Source organism: Mastomys coucha, unplaced genomic scaffold, assembly GCF_008632895.1.
Source record: "Mastomys coucha isolate ucsf_1 unplaced genomic scaffold, UCSF_Mcou_1 pScaffold7, whole genome shotgun sequence".
In the NCBI taxonomy this organism is placed as follows: Eukaryota; Metazoa; Chordata; class Mammalia; order Rodentia; family Muridae; genus Mastomys; species Mastomys coucha.
This window is the reverse complement of record NW_022196913.1, coordinates 83,779,441-83,800,093: the sequence shown is the minus strand read 5'-3', so window position 1 is coordinate 83,800,093 and position 20,653 is coordinate 83,779,441. Positions and strand designations below refer to the sequence as shown.

The 20,653-nt window shown below is 37.7% G+C and overlaps 1 protein-coding gene across 1 annotated transcript; it reads left to right on the top strand.

Moving 5' to 3' along the window:
- The first annotated feature begins 3,529 nt into the window (after positions 1-3,529).
- On the top strand, positions 3,530-12,005 carry Kcnv1 (potassium voltage-gated channel modifier subfamily V member 1). Its single transcript, XM_031358494.1, has 3 exons — positions 3,530-4,293; positions 5,099-5,628; positions 8,816-12,005. Exons 1-3 carry the CDS (start codon positions 3,824-3,826, stop codon positions 9,325-9,327), a joined length of 1,512 nt encoding a protein of 503 aa, XP_031214354.1. The 5' UTR covers positions 3,530-3,823; the 3' UTR covers positions 9,328-12,005.
- Positions 12,006-20,653: the final 8,648 nt, after the last annotated feature.

Below are 20,653 nucleotides of genomic sequence, written 5' to 3'. Positions count from 1 at the left end.
GTATCATGATATTATTGTCATCATTCCAATCCTCAGTGTATGCTGCTATCACCATAACAGACTAGGCTATAAAAACGAGCTCTTGGGTACTTCCAAAGATAACTGCCTCCCCTTGGAAGGAATCCAGAACAAACCCACATTAAGCTAAATTCTGCCTTAGAGTAGGCTGTCGTACAGTTGGGAGGATTTATTCCAAGCACCTAGAAGGCACAAGAAAGATGAATACATAGAAGTCATCAGATTTTTTTCCTTTAAACACATCCCAATGCTGTGAAGAAAAAGGGGATAAAATCATTTTAGCCACACAAAAGGCATTCTAAAAGGTCCACATCATTGACTTACCTGGTCGTCAACCCTACAAAATCAAATAAATACAAGGCATCGTGATGCACGGACTGCATGAAATGCTTTCTCTCTTGTCAATGAATAACCAAATTTAAGAGAATTTCATGTAAACATATGAGCTTAGAGTGATAGGGTTAAACATAAAAAAAGTAGAATTTCCCCAAGTTCATCTTTTAAAAGCTTTTTTTATTCAAGTTATTTTCTATTTTTTTCAAGTTTCCCATCATATCTCCTTATGTAATTATAAAAACTGTGAAGTTGAAATATTTTGTACACAAATCAATAGTGGATGTATTTTTCTTAAATAAAACTCCAATGAATTAAGATCAAATCTCTAAATGAGATATGTTATTATTTATAAATAATGTTAATAATGTTATTATTTTAAAACATTAATGTCAATAGTAATTTCATGGAAGCATTATGGTATGTCATCCAGATGGTATGTCATAAGTCAAGTATAAAATTTATGTGAATAAAATTTATTTTCATTAACCAAAGAAAATTATTTTATTATAGAATTTCCAATGTGATGACAATTTGAAGTCTGTCATGATGACAATGCCTGTCTCTATGTGAGAATTCACACACTTAGCAATGGGCTTTATGCTTAAAATGTCATAATTCATATGTCAGTATATGTGGCATTTACATGATGGATGTGCACTGTGGAGGGTGTGTGTGACTGTGTAGGTACAAAGACTAGATGAGGACTTAGCCTGTTCTGCTCTATCATACTCTGGCTTATTCCTTCCCTTGAGAGAGAATCACATTGAACCCAGACTTACACTGGTGTACCACAAGCCCTAGTAATTTCTCTTTCCCCTACACAGCAATGGAGTTACAGGTAAACCACTATATATGGGTTCTCAAAATGTGAACCCAGGTCTTCTTACTTGCACACCAAGAGTTTTTACTGGCTGAGCCATATCCTTGTATCCTTAGGGATGAGAATGGTGAATATTATTATAATTACTTACTTAGGACATCACCACAACTGAGAGTCAGGGATCTGGCAATGTGACTCACTAATCATGATGAACTAGTTACTGGAATAATTCATATATTCTTTAAGAGAAGTAAAAGTTAAGGGAATGGAAAGTTACTAATAGAAGCATAATATAGAAATTTCAGAGTTAAAAGGATTTATTGAAATTTCTCCACAGTTCTTATTGGATAACTGAAAGCATCACAAAAAGAAATTCTCATGTTTTCTTCATAATGCCTAGCACATCATTAACTCTGACCCTTCATTAGAAACATAAGGCAAAAGTCATCCTATCTTGACTTATTTGAAAATCAACAAAAATTACCAACCCCACAATTAATTTAGGGATGTAGCCTCTAAAATTTAGTACTATACTTGAATACGTATTCGATGAGTCTAAATCACTTAACTTCTCTGTCTACTGCATTAAACGAACACATGAATGTCTCATGGTAATGAAACAAAATATTGCAGTAATAGAGAGGCTACAAAACTTCTTGGTATAAAGGTAGCAGCCAATAATTATTTGGCCATCTTTACTAAAACTGGATATCTTGAAGAGGCACTGCAGAGCATAATAATGAAAAGCCCCCGAAGTCAGGTGGCAAAGTAAGACCTAAACAGCCAAATGCTTGTCCCATCAATTGGAAAAGCTCTCTTCAACAAATATACATATATATATATATATATATATATATATATATACACATATGTGTATATACACATGTACATATACATATACATACATATATATGTATATACATGTATATGCACACACACACACACACACACACATATATATATATATATATATATATATATATATATATATATATATATATTTCAAAACCACTTACTAAGAAACCACAAAGTAGAGCCAGATTCACTTTCCCTGGCGAACACTGGGAAATACTGATCATAAATGCTTGCCAGACATAATGGTGAATCCTTCTCCATAAACATGGAGAAGTAGAATGTAACTGTTCTAACCCTGCCTCACAAAGCACTTTACCACTTTGGAAACATTGGAATATTTTTGTGGACACAGATGGTGGGGAATGGAATCAAATGCAGCAATTCTTGAAGCATCTTCCAATGGATATAATATGCAGTGTCACTAAGCACTCCTTTGCGCTCTGTCTCTCTCCTCCCTACTTCTATTCTCTGAAGAAGCTGGCCACCTAGAGCTTCTTTAGGTTGCAGAGGAGTGCTTGGCAAGGGCGGGGGCGTAACTCGCCACAGAATCCTGAGGCCAGGCCGGAAGCCAAGACGCATAGAGCCAGAGTGAGGCAGCAAAGGCTGGCTAAGATCTGTGCTGTGAGCAGTTTCCATTCTTGACTGATGAAATCAGAATTCTCACTTGTAGACCAGAAGGATTAAAGAATACTACATTATCTGTTTTCGCTGCACTGGCTGAGCAACACCCAGGTGTGCCTGAAGTTGCAGGTGAGTCACTGTCCTTCCTTCCCACCCCACCAGCCCTGTGTCCAACAGGTTGGCTGAAGACATAGCTCTAAGAGGCCACTAGGCACTCTGCTAATCACCTGATCTCCTGAATTTAGCTTCTTCTTTAACCGTGGGGTCGCTGTTATTTAAACTCTTGCCTCAGCCCACGCTTGTTCTATTCCTTGTATTTTTGCCTTTCTCTTTTTCCTAAAATGAGCGCTCCCCTTTGTGTTGGAGAATGTGCCCAGAATGCCTCTTCTGAGGAAATGTGCAGTGTCCCCGTGTGTGCTGAACTCCCCTTGTCCTTAGTGAGCCACTGGAACTTCAGCTAAAAGGATTGTTTCTCAGCTAGGAGCTGAAAACCTAGGAGAGAAGAAAATCTCGCATGAATGACAGATGGGAACCAAGCAGACATGGGAAGAAATCTTGAGTAGGGTACCCCAGGCATACTTCCCCAAGTGTTCACAGCCCTAGAAAACACCTTACGAGGAGGGAAGGCTATAAATCCTCAAGTTAAGACTCATTCTGCTATCGCCACCATATCAATATGCTAAAGCCATTCTGAACTTTTAATCCCCCTTTCTTGATCCTCCAGATCTTCCCATTCCCTCCCTTGCCCAACTGCCACCCGAAGCCTCCAGATCTTAAATCTACATACTATGTAGGCTTGAGAGTGGGTGTTGGGGGTTCTGACTTACAAAGTTGAGAAAAGGCTCTACCTATATCTAGGAAGGGCCACCAGGACAGACTGTGTGTCCTGAGCTGTTCCCTGCCTAGACAACGCACGTCTGTTTGACAGGTTCCCTCCGCGCGACCACTCCTGCGCTCCCAGCCTCCTCCCTCTACCGCGCACTCGCAGCTCCCTAGCGACACCAGCCATCAAGCTGGTGGAAAGAGTAGGGGTGTGCAAGTGGGAGGCTTCTCCCTCGGGAACCTGGGAGATCCCTGCCGCCAGCAGGAGCCGTGGCACCGCCCGCGCGGGGACCCACGCTTCGATCCAGCACCTTCCCAACTTCGCAGTGCTGTCAGGCCAAAGCGGTCGGGATGGATCTGTCACCCCGCAACCGGCCGCTGCTGGACTCGTCGTCTCTGGACAGCGGCTCCCTGACCTCACTGGACTCCAGTGTCTTCTGCAGCGAGGGCGAAGGGGAACCCTTGGCTCTGGGGGACTGCTTTACCGTCAACGTGGGCGGCAGCCGCTTCGTGCTCTCGCAGCAAGCTCTGTCCTGCTTCCCGCACACGCGCCTGGGCAAGCTGGCCGTGGTAGTGGCCTCCTACCGCCGCCTGGGCGCCCTGGCTGCCGCCCCCAGCCCCCTGGAGCTTTGTGATGATGCCAATCCAGTGGACAACGAGTACTTCTTCGACCGGAGCTCTCAGGCGTTCCGTTATGTCCTGCACTACTACCGCACCGGCCGCCTGCACGTCATGGAGCAGCTCTGTGCGCTCTCCTTTCTTCAGGAGATCCAGTACTGGGGCATCGATGAACTCAGCATCGACTCCTGCTGCAGGGACAGGTACCAGCAGGGCGCGGCAGTTGGGCGGGAAGGGAGGAGAGGGTGGTAAGAAAGCACAAGCAGACTTGAGGCTTTATTTAAGCTTGTCTACTCCCACCCTGAGAATAGGTGTGTCTGCATCTTGGCTGAAGGTAAATCAGTCCTAAAGTCAACTTGTGCATTGAACTTTAAAACAACAACAAAAACTTCTTGCCCCATTTCTCCCAGAGACTAATACCCTGATTTCTTGTGAAAGTTCAGACTGGTAGATCTGCAGTAAACATCTGATAATTTAATAGATAAGTCAGAAAATCTATGCTATCAAAGATACATAGAAATAAAAGGTTTTGGTTTATTATCATTCATCAAACCAAGGCTTTAACTGTGAAAACCTTGCTCGAAAGACCTCATTAGTTCCCGAGAGTCGATTGCCTGGTGATAATTACAGGATCTGATAGTTACTTACTGCTGTTCTGTCATTCCCACTGTTCCTTCATATATTTTTCTTTTGTATACAAAAACATTCCAGATGGGAAATACATGTTCTTGTCACCAGAAAATATGTGACAAAAAAATTCACTGATCTAAAGTTTCCTGCTAATTTATAAATCCTATTTACATAAATGTCTACTAAGAATAAAAGTGTCTTTTTCAAAGGAATAAGTGGGAACTCTGTCGAGGACCACCATGGGCAAAATGTGAATATATATTTCTATATTTTGTCCATATAAGTGTGACAAATTTAATTTTAATCTCTGTCAAATTTAATTTTCTTGTACTTCTGTATGTTTTTTTGAATTAATCACAAAGTTGTCTTCTCTGAAAGATACTTCAGAAGAAAGGAGCTGAGTGAAACTCTTGACTTTAAGAAGGACACAGATGACCAGGAAAGTCAACATGAGAGTGAACAGGACTTCTCAAAAGGACCTTGTCCCACTGTCCGACAAAAGCTCTGGGATATTCTGGAGAAACCCGGGTCTTCCACAGCAGCCCGGATCTTTGGAGTAATCTCCATCATTTTTGTGGCAGTGTCCATCGTCAACATGGCCCTGATGTCAGCTGAGCTAAGCTGGCTCAACCTACAGCTGCTGGAGATCTTGGAGTATGTGTGCATCAGCTGGTTCACCGGGGAGTTCATTCTGCGCTTCCTGTGTGTGAAAGACAGGTGTCACTTCCTGAGGAAAGTTCCAAACATCATAGACCTCCTTGCCATCTTGCCCTTCTACATAACTCTTTTGGTGGAAAGCCTGAGCGGCAGCCACACCACACAAGAGCTGGAAAATGTGGGGCGTCTGGTCCAGGTTTTGAGGCTCCTCAGAGCTCTGCGCATGCTAAAGTTGGGAAGACATTCTACAGGTATTTTTATTTCACTGGTGCCTTTTAATTTCTCTTTTAAAATAGCTTTAGATATATTGGCACAGAACCATCTCCTTATCCATCCTTCATCTCCTATAAAATACTAGGAAGAAAAATCATGCATACATCTCTCTCTCTCTCTCTCTCTCTCTCTCTCTCTCTCTCTCTCTCTCTCTCTTTCTTGGTCCCCCCCCACACATTTTCTGTCCACAAGACAATGTGGACAGAATAATTTGACGATATTTTAAAGTCAGTTCTAGAACTCAGTGATCTGTGTGTGTGTGTGCGTATGTGTGTATGTGTGTTATTCTTCTCAAAGGTCAAACATACATTGCACATAAATTATATAATATAATAGGGCCATAAGCTATTTTTACCTTCCATTTCCAAGAAGCATTTGAGATCTGTGGTCTGTAAAATGTAAACACACACACATACACACACACACACTTGACTGGAGAGAAGAGTTATGACAGAAGAGAGATGGCTAGGTGTTAATGGCCTTCCAATAAATTTTAATGAATAAATAAAATTATTTTGAATTGGAAGAAAGATATGTCAGTAATTAGTGTCTTATTCAGTATTTTAGAATTATCTTAAATTTTGAAAAATTTGAAACATCAAATGAACATTTTCTAGAAAAAATTAATACACAACATACAAACACACACACATACACACACACAAAACTAACCTTCCCTTGAAAGCTATAGACAATCCCAAAGGATATCAAATAGAGTAAGTATAAAGAATTTTTATTTACAGAAAGTAATGGTGCTCAGTAGTTGGTTTTGTGATTATTGAATATTCTATAGTTGCAGAGTTAACACTTAAAGAAAATGAGAATATTTCCACAAATTTATTAAAATACAAATTCTTGACTTGTCAGATTTCAGTATGTGGATTATTTTCTGGACCATATATTTTAATAGATATACAGATATTTTTGAGCTATGTCTTTGGAAGCCATATTTCTTTTGAGAAACACTGGAGTACCATGCATAATAATACAATACACACATATATGTACACATACAAATATGTTTACAGAGTACTACTCCCATGGATGTATACAAAGATATATCTAAATAACCACTGTAAAAATGGTGGTAGCTATGTCTCCTTATTAACATAAGGAAAAATTAACCTGAATTATTTTTTACATCTCTATAATTAAAACTTACCCTACAGAATTCTAGTCATGTATTTTCCTAGCTAGTCTTACATGCCAAGGATGTGATAATGGGGTTTCCAAGAACTTTTACAAGTAACACTCTTTGTTTCCTGACACAGATAATGGGATGCTTTCTTTGAGTATTTATAAACTCTTCACAGGATTCAATTTATAAAACACTGAGAGCTACATTTTTTCTAAAAGAAAGGAAAAGGGAAATAATAGTAATTTCCACAGTGCCACCTCTTCAAAAGTTTTCACAGTTCTAAAGCAAGTACAGTGTAGTTAACAGAACTTCAAATGATTTAAAGTTTATGACAAATAGGTGAATATTTAATAGATTTATGTCAAATGTAAGATCTATAAAATATAGTCACAGATATCATAAGTCCCCACATATTTGGAACTTTAGTTGAGAAATATTACATTATTATGGTTAGGATCCTTGACACTCTTGGTATAATTCCTGGCTTTGTACCTTTATAATAGATACATTAGCCCTGTGAATATGAAACTTCTGTTAAATGTCACAACAAAGACAACATCTGTCACATATTATTTTTGAGAAGTGTCTAATACATATATATACATATATATATAACATTTTATTTATACTTCTCATCATACAATGTCAATTTATTTCCAAACTGACATTCTATATAGATACACTGAAGACAATTTTATAACAAGGTAGTACAAAGTTATTCCGAAAGATATATTTTAGAACTTAAACTTCAAAATCGATATGCACTGTTATATCAATTATTATATTATAAACAAATAGTTTATAATAAGGCTAGATTATCTCACTATTTGAAGAGCAAACTTCAAATTAAGTAGACTATCAGGTGTATTCTAATGGATTTCAAATAATCCCTAAGGGTGAATAAGAATAAAAATTATTCTAAACAGTATACTTTTGGGCTTTCCAGGTAGTTTCTTTGTAAGTCATATTGGTAACACAAACTCTTGAAAACATCTCTCTAACCTAGAGGAGGCTATTTCACTGGTTGTTTAAGTCCTGCTTTTTAGTAGGTTCTTGTTGCTCTTCTTGGCACCTTGGCTTTTTTAGGTAAGGTACTGAAAACCCATGAGCCTGTGTCTCCTCAGAGTTGGTAAATTCCTCACATCCCTCCATTCCTATGCTTCTTGTCAATGAAAGATTATGTTGCTTAGCTTTACCTTCTTACAGGTAAACAAAATTACCATATGATCAAGAGTAATAAGAACTAGAATTCAATTGATATTCTGGAAATTCCAGAACTTTCATTTACACTGGTGAGAATATGTTCTGGATATACATTTGAAGCAACTGTTGCCACTGGTTCCTAAGTCACTCCTGCTGTTTGACTCATTGCCATGGAATAAAACCTTCTTGTGGCTTTCAGGCAAAGAAGCATCTGACTGTATTAAGTGTTGTTATGAGTAAGAAAATAAGGCATAGAACCAAGCAGATCTCTGAGTTCAAGGCCAGCATGGCCTACAGAGTGAGTTCTAGGACAGCCAGGCTATGCAAAGAAACCCTGTCTCAAAAAAAAAAAAAAATCAAGCAAGAAAACAAAATAATAAAAGAAGACATAAAAATATATGAGAGCAACATCAAAAATGCTGTTGATCAGAAGAGCTGAAATGATACACTGTGAGCAGGTTTGATCAAGTGAGCTCTCCACATGCATCCCTGCAAAGGACTTTACTCACATGAAGTAATAAACACATGTATGACAGCCTCATTTTTCACATTAAAAATACAGAAAGAGCATGAACTCAATGATTTTACAAGTAAATGACTGAATGTACTTAAACAGTTGCCTTTATTCTTCTAAACACATCCTTACCAACAAGACTATAAGCTTTCTGGAACCAGTAGTCATAATTTAGTCTTCATTGTATCCCCAGAACATTGCTCATCATATTAGTTATGCAGACCATGCATGTGGGTGGATTGCAGAGAGGGAGAGGGGAAGGAGAGAAGCAAAAGAATGCTTATTCCTGACAGCACCTCTTCTCTTGCAGGATTGCGCTCACTTGGGATGACAATCACCCAGTGCTATGAAGAAGTTGGCCTACTGCTTCTGTTTCTATCTGTGGGGATTTCTATATTTTCAACAATAGAATATTTTGCAGAGCAAAGCATTCCTGATACAACCTTCACAAGTGTTCCTTGTGCATGGTGGTGGGCCACAACTTCCATGACTACTGTAGGATATGGGGACATTAGACCAGACACCACCACAGGCAAAATCGTGGCCTTCATGTGTATTCTATCAGGAATCCTTGTCTTGGCCTTGCCTATTGCCATTATTAATGATAGATTCTCTGCTTGTTACTTCACCTTGAAACTCAAGGAAGCAGCTGTGAGACAACGTGAAGCTCTCAAGAAGCTTACCAAGAATATAGCCACTGACTCATATATTAGTGTTAACCTGAGGGATGTCTACGCCCGGAGCATCATGGAGATGCTTCGATTAAAGGGCAGGGAGAGAGCAAGTACTAGAAGCAGTGGTGGAGATGATTTCTGGTTTTAAGTTTACCTTCATATTACTTACAAAACCTCTGTACATTTGACTGGATTGATGAAGCCTTGCTGCTATGGATATCTGTATATTGATGATGATTTTCTTGAGCGCTGCTCATCTTCTTTCTGGTGTATTGATATCCTAGAATATTTAACATCTCCTATAGCAACTACTGATTATTTTGACACAGGTCTTCAACATAGCCAATTAATACAACCAAACTCAATTTGGGAAAGGAAACACATATCTGAATTTTCAAATATCAATTAATACAAATTCACATATCAAAATTTAAAGATTCGTGTGTCATTATTCTTGGGCTTTCAGCAGCACTGTATTTTCTGTTATTAATGGAAGTTGAACTCCACAGTCCAGAAGGGTGGGAGAATGACTGAACATTTAAAAACACAATGACAGTCTTTTTGCCATTTAAAAGATATTCTTCAAATAAGTTCCTTCTTTCTCTATCAATTAAAGCCACTGAATATAAAGATAAGCTTTGCAATCCAACACTGAAGCTTAGTAGCCATAGTGAGTGCCTCATCTTCCATCAAGTACAAGTCACTGGGTCCAAATGGACCGAGCTCTGCCCTTCATCAGTCCAGTTGTAAGAGGAAGTAGTAGCAGTAGGTGCAGTAGGTGAGGCTTCAAGTGCCCAGACAGCCTCATCATCCCAGCTGAGTGTGATGTGTAAAGAAGAGCGCAGCATAGCTCTCTGGGAAAATTAAATGATTTATAAAACATCTCATTATGGATGAATTATTTAAGCTATGCTTTCAAAATCATGAATATGTAAAACTGAAGTAGTAAAGATCCTAAACTTATTCATCAAAAAGATTAGATAGTCTTTTCATAAGTGGAAATATGTTGGATGACATCATTAGATGAACTTGAAGATCTTTATATTTGTTTAAAAAAAATATTGTGAGAAGCTTTCTGACTATTGAGGTAAATAACAAATGTTCAGATGTCACAAGCACTTCTTTGGTATTTATAGTAATACTACAATGCCTAGACATTGTGACACATAATTAAACTGAAAAGTTTTAAAGCTAAAATACAACCCTAGTTCTAAATATTATAGTAAATAATATTTTCAAAAGTTTAACAAAGGATTCCCTGACTGCCTACTTTCTTGATATATGCAATGAAGTTCCTAAAAAATTAAATAAAATTGGCTCTGGGATAGAATCTTACCCTTCCTATTGATAAAAGCAAATATACATGAAATGCATATGCATATGTGCAGAAAAACTGCAATATCAAAACTTCACTGAGACTAGAATTAGGAAAAGCACGTAGAAGAGGTCATGGCTGATATAGATGGTAAATAAGCATTGAATAACAGTTTCCTTTAAATCCTGGATGGTAATGCAAGCTCCAAATCACAGCACATTGAAAGCCAAACCAGAAGACATGTAAACTTAAGGCCAATTCTACTGCATAGCACATTCTAGGTCAGATTAATCCGAACAGCAAGTTCAAGGACACCTCAAGGAATGGTAAGACCCTGCCTCAAAAAGTGAAAAAGATAATCCTTTGTCTTAATATATGGTCTGATAATTTGCAATTTTCTGTTTAAGGTGTGCCTACATACTTCCTCAATTGTATTTAAGGCATCTTACTTGATTACAAACTACCAAGCAAGCAAGAAAGGTGCCAATCATTTTTATGATGTCATGGTTTCTAAGTACATTCCTAATTTAGATATATGAAATAATAATATTTACCACAGAAATGAGGCAATACCTCCTCCCGTTTTCTAATGTGCATGCTTAAAATCTGAACAAATTTTCATGGCATGAGTTTTTTTAAAAATATAATCTTTTCTACTTTTATTGAGAATCAAGTTTTTATATAATGCATTCTGATTATGGTTTCACTTCTCTCAACTCCTATGAGAGCCTTCCCATCTCCCTTCAAATTGAAATCTACAACTTTTCTGTCTCTCCTTTAGAAAACACAGACACCTAAATAATAATAATAATAATAATAATAATAATAATAATATATTTAGAACAAAAAAAAAACAGAAGAAAGAGGGGGAAGCTCAGGAAACATATATAGAAGAAGAGGCACACACACTTGCACACACAGAAAGCCAATAAAAACTCACTAATGGATGCCATGGTAGAGGCACAAAGTACTTCTAAGGTTACAATAAATAACAATTTAAAAAAAAAAATCCTCGACAAGACATTATTTGACAAAGAATCTCAAAAGAAGCCACTAAGTTTTTTTGTTTGTTTTGGCTATCTACTGCTTATGATTGGGTTTGTATTCCTAGTAGACAACAAATGGAAAGAACTGAGTTTTCATTTGTGAGTTGTTATAAACTGGAGATAACTTCCCTGTTAGGGATGAGGGTTGTGTTAAAGTCTCCTCTTGGCTCGAAGACCCCACCTGGTGCAGAATTAGTCATGCTCTATGTACACTGCCACAGTTTTTCTGTGTTCATTTGGGCATTGGTCTTGCTGTGCTTAGAGAGCTTTGGTCCCTCTATACCCTTTGGTTCTTACAATCTCCCTGACTCTTTTCCACAGGATTTTGTAGCTCTGGAGGAGAGGGATATCATGGAGATAATCCATTTAGGACTGAGTGTATCAAAGTCTCTTGCACTATGAACATTATCTAGCTGTTGGTCTTTGTATTTGTTTCAGTCCTCAAGATGGAGTTTCTCTGATGATGACTGAATGAGGCACAAAATTATGAATATAGCAATATGTCTTAGAAGTCATTTTTTTTTTGCTATACTCCTTAAGTAGAACAGTAGTTTTTGTTGTTCCCCTTAGGTTTTTGGATTATTGGTCTCTGGTTCTTGACCTTCAAGTAGTGTTAGGGATGGGTTACATCTCATGGAGTAGGCTTTAATTCAAATCAGATATGGTTGGTATGATAGTTTGAATAAAAGTGAACCACATAGACCCATAGGGAGTGGCACTATTAGGAGGTATGACCTTCATGAAGTGAATGTAGCCTTGTCATAGAAAGTGTGTCACTGGAGATAGGCTTTGAAGTCTCAGAAAGTTAAACCAGGTCTACCAGCTCACTGTCTTTTCCTGCTACCTGTGGATCAATATATACAACTCTCAGCTACCTCTCCAGTACCATGTCTGCCTGCATGCCACTATGTTTTCTTCATGATGATAATGGACTAAACCTCTGAACTGTACACCAGATCTAATTAAATGTTTCCCTTTGTAAGAGTTGCCATGGTTATGGTGTCTCTTCACAGCAATAGAAACCCTAAGACAGTTGGTTAATCCCACAAGTTTTGTGCCACTATTGCACTAGCACTTCTGAAGATACTGTAGCTCAATTGATGTTTATATTTCTCCTTTGGCTTGTGCACAAGTACCTTCTAGTAACATACACACTAGTTCATAGTAGTGATGTCACTGGATAGGCACCAGCTTGACTTTTCTGTGTTCAGTGAATAGTGTAGTTGTTGTCTTCAACTACAAAACCTTACTCCCAGTTTGTGGATCGCAGCCAAAAACCTTGATAATAGGCTGGGTTACTGGAGGTTCCCATGGGGCCCCTTCAGCCAACAAATACATTAGATGTAATACATTCCTGGCTTCATTTGGTGATGTGAGACTTCCAGTTAGAGCTCCTTTCCTCTCATTTGCTCTTCTCAATTCCTGCCCCACTCAATCCATCCACAGCTATCTATTCTATTTTCCATTCTTATGGATATCCATCACTATCCCCTAGTCCCTTCCTTTATACCTATCTATTAATTCAACAAATAATTACTTAAAACACAATGATTATTGGGTACTAGAGATCATTTGGTAATTAAACCAATCTCAGTTCTTTTATATTAATATCCTATTCAATGATGAGTGGTAAAGAAAAATAACAAATATGAGATACTAGGATATCAAAACTCACCTAAATCCACACAATAATTAGATGAAAAAGTCAGAGAAATATTAATTTACCTGACTCTGAAAAAAATTACCCTAAATTCATATTGCTGGGCTTCCCTAGGCACTCACTATGCCATAAAAGAAGCATTCTCAGGCCGGGCGGTGGTGGCGCACGCCTTTAATCCCAGCACTTGGGAGGCAGAGGCAGGTGGATTTCTGAGTTCGAGGCCAGCCTGGTCTACAGAGTGAGTTCCAGGACAGCCAGGGCTATACAGAGAAACCCTGTCTCAAAAAACCAAAAAAAAAAAAAAAGAAGCATTCTCAGACATGGGTTTGTGTTCCCAAGGACAGTTATAGGAGAACTTGCACCTTTTATGGCATAAATATAGATTTTCCTTAGAAAAAAAATCAGTACTTAAGATTTTACTATAAAAATTATATGTATATGTGCATTCATTCATGTACTCCCATAGTCACGGAACATCCTAAAATATTTTCTGCAAGTATGGCTTGTTAACTATATAAATTTTGTCAAGATCCAGACATTTGCAAAAACATTTAAAAGTTTTAAATTCTTTAAAATACAATTGCTTAGGTGAGCTTGTTACTTTTAATAACCAGCGACATAGATGAGCAGATAAAGGCATCTGATGCCAAGACCAATGACTGAGTGGAACACTCTGGAACCCTGGTGATGCCAAGAAAAAACTAACACTAAAAGGTTATATTTTTATATCCATGTACTCTCCTGTGTTGTACTCATGTCCCCCAAACACGCACACTAAATAAAATATAACAAAAATTTTTGAATGCACTCTGTGAAATGTTTGAATATTTTTAAAATATTTTAAAATATCCTACCAGGAATCACATCACATTCCTGTTTTGCCATTTCTCTCATACATTTACATATAAATATTCAAGACATGACCTATGGATCGATTAAATACTTAATAGTAATAAGCTGTAGGTAGAATGCACAATGGAGTTCAATGAGATCAAAAGCTTTGTTCTGAAAAAGTGTCACTTTTATTATAATCCTTTGATTAGCTCTTATAGAAAAATATGTATGCTAACCCAAGCTGTCTAAAAAAAAAAACACTATCTTTGGATACATTTGTTTCACTAGCATAAAAATCCTATTCCTCTGAAAAATTCAGGCATCAATTTTCATCTTATCAGTCCTTCAATTTTAGTGCAAGAATAGGTTAAAAAAAGTGCAGTGTTCCAATGACTCTTTCAATGACAGCCCTTTACAAAGAACCTCCAATCACCTCTATAAGCCATGGTGATATATGTAAGAAAAATATATAAGGAGAACATTATCAATAAGCCCCATAGGCAGTTGTTTAATGGAATAATTTAAGGGTAATAAAATAATGTGGATGTTGACAATTTCCTGTCCTAACTTCACATATACTATAGTCAGTTCTTTATTCCGTCCTTTGCCTCCACTGCCCTGCTTTCCATCATTCCATCAGGGCTGCCCTATCCCAACTGAATCCAATCCAACGCCTACTTTTATCATCTTCTGTAGAGTAAGTCATAGCTATAGAAGGCAGTGATGTTGCTGCCTGTTCCCTTTTACATTCATGTCAGCAACCCCATTTGGATTCCTGGGTTTCCGGGCAATCAAACTGTACCTCCTTGTGCCCAATCACACTGAAAATAAGTGGAACTTGCTAACACCTCCCTTTGATTCTTCTTTCACTGATAAAATTGAATCATCGAGGAGACATTCTACAAGAACCAGCACCCACACTTAGTCACCCACCTCCATCTGTTCTTTTTATTTCTGCCTTTCTATTACAAGAGTCAACCTGCCCATCTCACTTCGCCCCACAGTTCTGGGGATTTCCTCAGGAACTCTTTCCCTCTTTCCCACAAGATCATTGCTTCTCCCTTCTCCCATGAAAATCTAATGAGCATAAAAATGTGTTTTAGTGTTCCCATTTTAATACAACAAAAGAAAAAACATGAACAAATAACCTCTCTGGATCTTTCATGATCTAAAATGCATGTAATTTTCTGCTCTCCTTTATGAAAAACCTTGGCAGCAATTTCTATATCCAGTCCTTCCATTTTCATAATGTTTCTTTTTCTTTCTTGAAAATCCACCCATTAGTCTTCTGTTAGTCCATCGCTTGTAGAAGCAGTGTTCCTATGACCAGCAATTATCCTATCACTGATAACTTCAGTCATCAATGTTCAGGTTTCATATTGCTCCTCCAGCAGTACTTCACAGGTTAATTATAGACACTTCCTTGAAACACTTCTTTCACTTGACTCATATCCCTGCACAGCTACCTAATTTTACCCTTCTTTACTATCACCATCTCTTCTTTCTGAGATGGTCCATTATACCCAAATCCTTTTTATTTATATTTTTCATTTGATAAAATAATATGATTTGTGACATAAATATCGCTGATACTTAGTCAACTCTTATATTTCAATGCTAAGACTAGACTCCTCTTACTGTTTGTATGTATTCAGCAGATATTTAATAAATACCTCACAAATAACATGTTAGATCTACAAATGTTGATATTTCTCCCAAATATTTAAATTACAGTCCTTTAAGAAGGTGATCAAGACAAATAATTATTAATATATTCAAGGTATGTTTTGAAAGTGACCATGTGAACAACAAAATGACAAAAAGTTGATAAGAATCTTGAGATCATAGCACAGATGGGGCAGCTTTGATGATGATAGAGAAAAGATTGCTATGAAAGATTTTTTTTTCAGTGTTACAGCTCTCTTTATTGGGCAGGGTTAAGAAGGACTATATAAACTTTGGGGAGTGGTTAGGAGTTTTTGAAATAAGAGTACATTAGTAGCTAGTATCAAGGCACTTTGTATAAAAGACTTTTTAAGACATTGCAATCACATTGATGATGGGGTCTCCATCAATGGTAGCCATTGAGGATAGTCCAGACTTTTAGAAATAGGACTGCATTGTTTCTGAATAAAATTGACAGCTCACATAGGCTATGAGCTCTGTCCACCCAAAAAGAAGAGGTCCAAGTAGTGTGTTTTCTTTGCTTCATAGTCAGTAAATTCATGTGGCTCACCAGCTTTTCTGAAGGCATGTTCAATCCCAGCTTCTTCATGAATCACATGAGCCTCTCTAAGGAGTAGCTTAGGAGAAAAAAGTAGGTGAATGCACCAACCCCCTACTGCTGTTGACCTCTTAATTGTTCATCATCCCTTCCCTCTCCCACTACTTCATAGAACCCAATCACAGCACATCATGTCCCTCTCTACACCTGATATCCTAAAGGAATGATAAAGAAAATTTCAGTCATCTTCTGGTGGATGTGTACAATCCTTTTTTGTCCCGACAAAGAACACATTTAAAAGTTGTTATTATGTTCTAAAGTACATAGTCTTTAGTTATAGTGCACAGTATTACTATTTTCATTTGTTATTAAAAAGAATGGCTTAAAAATGATATAGCAGAGGAATTTTCAAAACATTCTAAATCCTATTTTCTTCTTTTCTGAACTGTTCATACCACACTCAGCATGACAATGATTTAATGGGTAATTTATTGACTCAATGGCTCAAAACTCCTTTCCTGTTTGCCTATCAATTTTTGTAGGTCCAAAGAATAAAATAAATATATTTAGCTTTGAAGTATACAATGCAACTAAAGCTGAAGAAACAGGGGCAGTAATTAACTTTACAATTTCTTTTTCATCATCCACAGTTCAGAGGGTACTCCAAATTATGTGAAATTTTATTTCACCTTTTAAACAAAGACTTATACTCTAAGAAAAATTGAGAATTGCAAAAAAAGTATATCAAAAGCAGTTATAATTGAATTAAAGAAGATTTGACAGATGGGTAAAGAAATGTATATAAGTGAAAAACTAAATGATAAATAAAAGCTCATTAACAAATGTGATTTTGGAATTTGAGGCAGAGACATGTTTCTTGATATTCATCATTAATCACTTCAGCATCCTAATTCACTAGTTTGAATTTCAGCTATATGATTAAGAAAACCAAATCTTGAAAAAGTAATTTCAGTTTCACCAAACTAGGGCAATATTTCTGAAACCCCATCGTTACTCCTGTCTTTGCTGAACAGCAAATGTTTTCTAACGGGTCTATAATTATCATTGTCAACTCATTCTAAATAGTACATGTGAAAATAAAAGACAGTTAGAGTTGCTATGGAAACTGTGTAGAAAAATTCATTTCAGCAGGCCTAACTTCTAAAGTTAAAAAGGAAGAAGAGTTTTACAGACAACAGTACTACCTTGACCACAGCCATTAAAAAGAAAGCAAAGGCACAAATAATGTACAAGTGAAAACCTTCTTATACCTCAAGCAGAACTCACAGCTTCTTGATTCGCATTAGTATTTAGCAATTTGTTATGCATTTTTTCTTCAAATGTCAATCAATGAAAATGTTTAAAAAAAACGCATGCATACAAATATAATTTATTTTTTAATATTTTAAGTTCATAATTGACATATAGTAATGGCACAATATATCTTCATTAGAGGCAAAATAAGCATGTATACAGTTAGCAATGATCAGACCCTTAATCACAACAACCCTTAGTCAGCGGGGGTCTGGTGGGAGGACAGAGGCAGGTATATCTCTATGAGTTTCCAACCAGCCTGATCTACAAAGTGAGTTCTAGGATAGCTTGAGCTATTACACAGAGGAAGCATGTCTCAAAAGAAAAAAAAAAACTTTTTTATATTTCTAATTATAGCAAATTTTATAATAACTGTATAAATGTGTTATCAAAAAGTTTGAAAGTAGATTTTTTCATACTATATATTCTGGTTATAGCTTCTCCTCTGCCTGTTTATTACAGTTCCTCTCTGCTCCTCTTTACTTATTTTGGTTCCTCTCCCTTCCCCCTCCCTTCCAGATCCACACTTTGCTTGTCTCTCCTTAGAAAACAAACAGGACTCTAAACAATAATAATAAATTAAAATAAGATAAATAAGATCAAATGAATCTGAATATGATGAAACAACCAGACAAGAAGAACCCAAAAAGGAAAGACACAAGAAACATATATAGATGCAAAGACATACATATTCACCTGCATGCTCAGAAATCCCACAAAAGCTCCCAGAAAACACAATATTTTCACAAAGAATAGGAAAAGTAGAAAACAAAAACAACAAATAACAACAGCAAAAACACTCTTCAGTTAGCATAATGAGATAAAGAGCTTTGGAACCGTGAAAGGCAGCCTGGTTTCTGGTTGAGCTAGGTTTGAAACTCCGGTGACCCAGCAGGTGATCCTGCAAGGAATGGTAGGCATTTTGCCACACTCCTGGACACCAGGCCCCTGACATGAGGCCGCAGCTCTCCATAATTCTGTGGCCATCAGTCAGGCAAAATCAATGCCCTAAGCCTCTCCACAAGTAGAAAACATGAGTATAGGTCACATAGCCTCAAGACAGATCTCCATTTTAATGAGGTACCTTAAGGTCTCAAGGGCTTAGCCAATAAACTCCTCTTCCCAGACACTCCTCCCAACAAAAGTTTTTTAACCTCAGGCCCATCCTGAGAAAGTGGGGTATGGTTTTCTCATCACCACTCTCCGCCATGACAGTAAATGCCTTAAAACCATGGATTGTCTCTTTTCATTGGAATCCACCATGGGGAGCAAAGGGACAGTCTTTCATCTAAAGAGCTGGCCGCTAATCTCTGGCAGAAGGCCTCTCAGTACTGCTAGCCATGACCTCCACCAAACCAAGCTGCCACTGAACAAGCCAAGGATGCTCCTCCCCTCTTTTCCCCTTCAGCCTAGGCTAGATTCTAAGCTCTTCCACCCCATCAAACAACATCTGGGTGCCCAAGAGTCTGAGAACTTGACAGTCCTTGCCTCTGCTCAGGCCCCGGGACCCCTGAGTCAGCTCCAGATGTCCCCCCACCACACCCCTGGAGCAGGATCCCTCTGCTTCCCATAGCCCGACACTGCTAAACATGGATCCTACCACTAAGAGAGGTTCATTCCTGCTGCCCCCCTCCCATGAGACTCCTTTGGCGAAAAATAATTTTTTATTTACGAGTGGCCATCAATTGGACATCAATTCTGGGTTTAAGGATGGGCACAAATATTTACTTCTTTCAGTTCTAGGACTTCATCTGGTGCAGAACAGTGAAGGCCCTGTAAGACCTGACATAATCTCTGACATATAAGAAATTAATTTGTGCACCAGCCCTGTTGTATCTATAAGGCCTTAATTTCTTGGTGTCTTCCATCATCCTGATTGTTATACACTTTTTTTCCCTTCTTCCACAGAGTTCCTTACTCCCTGAGAGGAAGGGTTTGATGGAGACATTCCATTTAGGGCTGAGTGTTCCAAGGTCTCTCATTCTTTGCAGGAGGAAGCTTCTCTGATGATGATTGAGCAAGGTACTGATTTACAAATATAGCAAAATGCTATTAAGAGCCATTGTATTGCTATGTACCTTCAACAGAGCAGCAGTATATAGTTTTCCCCTAGGTCACTATCTGGTCTCAGGTTCTTGGCAGCATGTGCTTCATCTTATGGAGTGGGCCTTAACTCAAATAAGGAATCAGATGCTTACTCTCATAAGCATTTTGCCACTATTACAACAGCATATCTTCCAGGCATGTCAGTAAAGTAGATCAAAGTCATTTTTGTCTTCGATTGGTGTTCACCTCTCTCTTTTGGTAGTCTGCAAAATACCTAACCATGACTACTAGTTTGCAGTGGTGAAAACTCTATGTAGGTAGTAGCTTGACTTCTCTATGTTCAATGAATTCTGCAGGTGTTGCCTTCAGTAATAGAACCCCACTGTTTTTGGAGAGCTATCAATAGTATTCGCAACAGACTGGATTGTTTGTGAGTTCCCATGGAATGCCTTTGACTCACAATTTGATTTAGAGGTAACACATTCACACTACTAGAAGCTTCACTTGTTCAGTTAAAGCTTTATCTACATTTTCTTTTTGCCAATTTCATTTAGAATACCTTCATATATTAATATGAATATAATATATATATATATACTATAGAAACAAATACTACAAATAATTTATGTATATTATGAAACTTATACTGTATTAGATTTCTGCACAGCTCCTCAAATGGCCCTGAGTTTTAGTTGTCCCTCTCCATATTCCTTCTTCTGTTCCTCTTGTGCTTCCCCTTCTCTGATTCTCACAGTGAAGCCACCCAACCCCCATTAATCCATAAGTACATAAATCTCTTCCCCTAATTCTCTTACTTTCTACCTAACTTCTGTCCTTCCATTGGTAATAGCTTGGTCAGCATTGACTTAAGAGTTTACATCTAAAATATTAGCAAATGCATACCATATTTGTCCTTCTGGGTCTGAGTTGCCTCACTCAAGATGAATTTTCTAGCTCCATCCATTTACCTAAAAATTCCAAGTCTTTGATTTTTTAACAGGTAAGTAATATTTCATTGTATAATTACCATGTTTT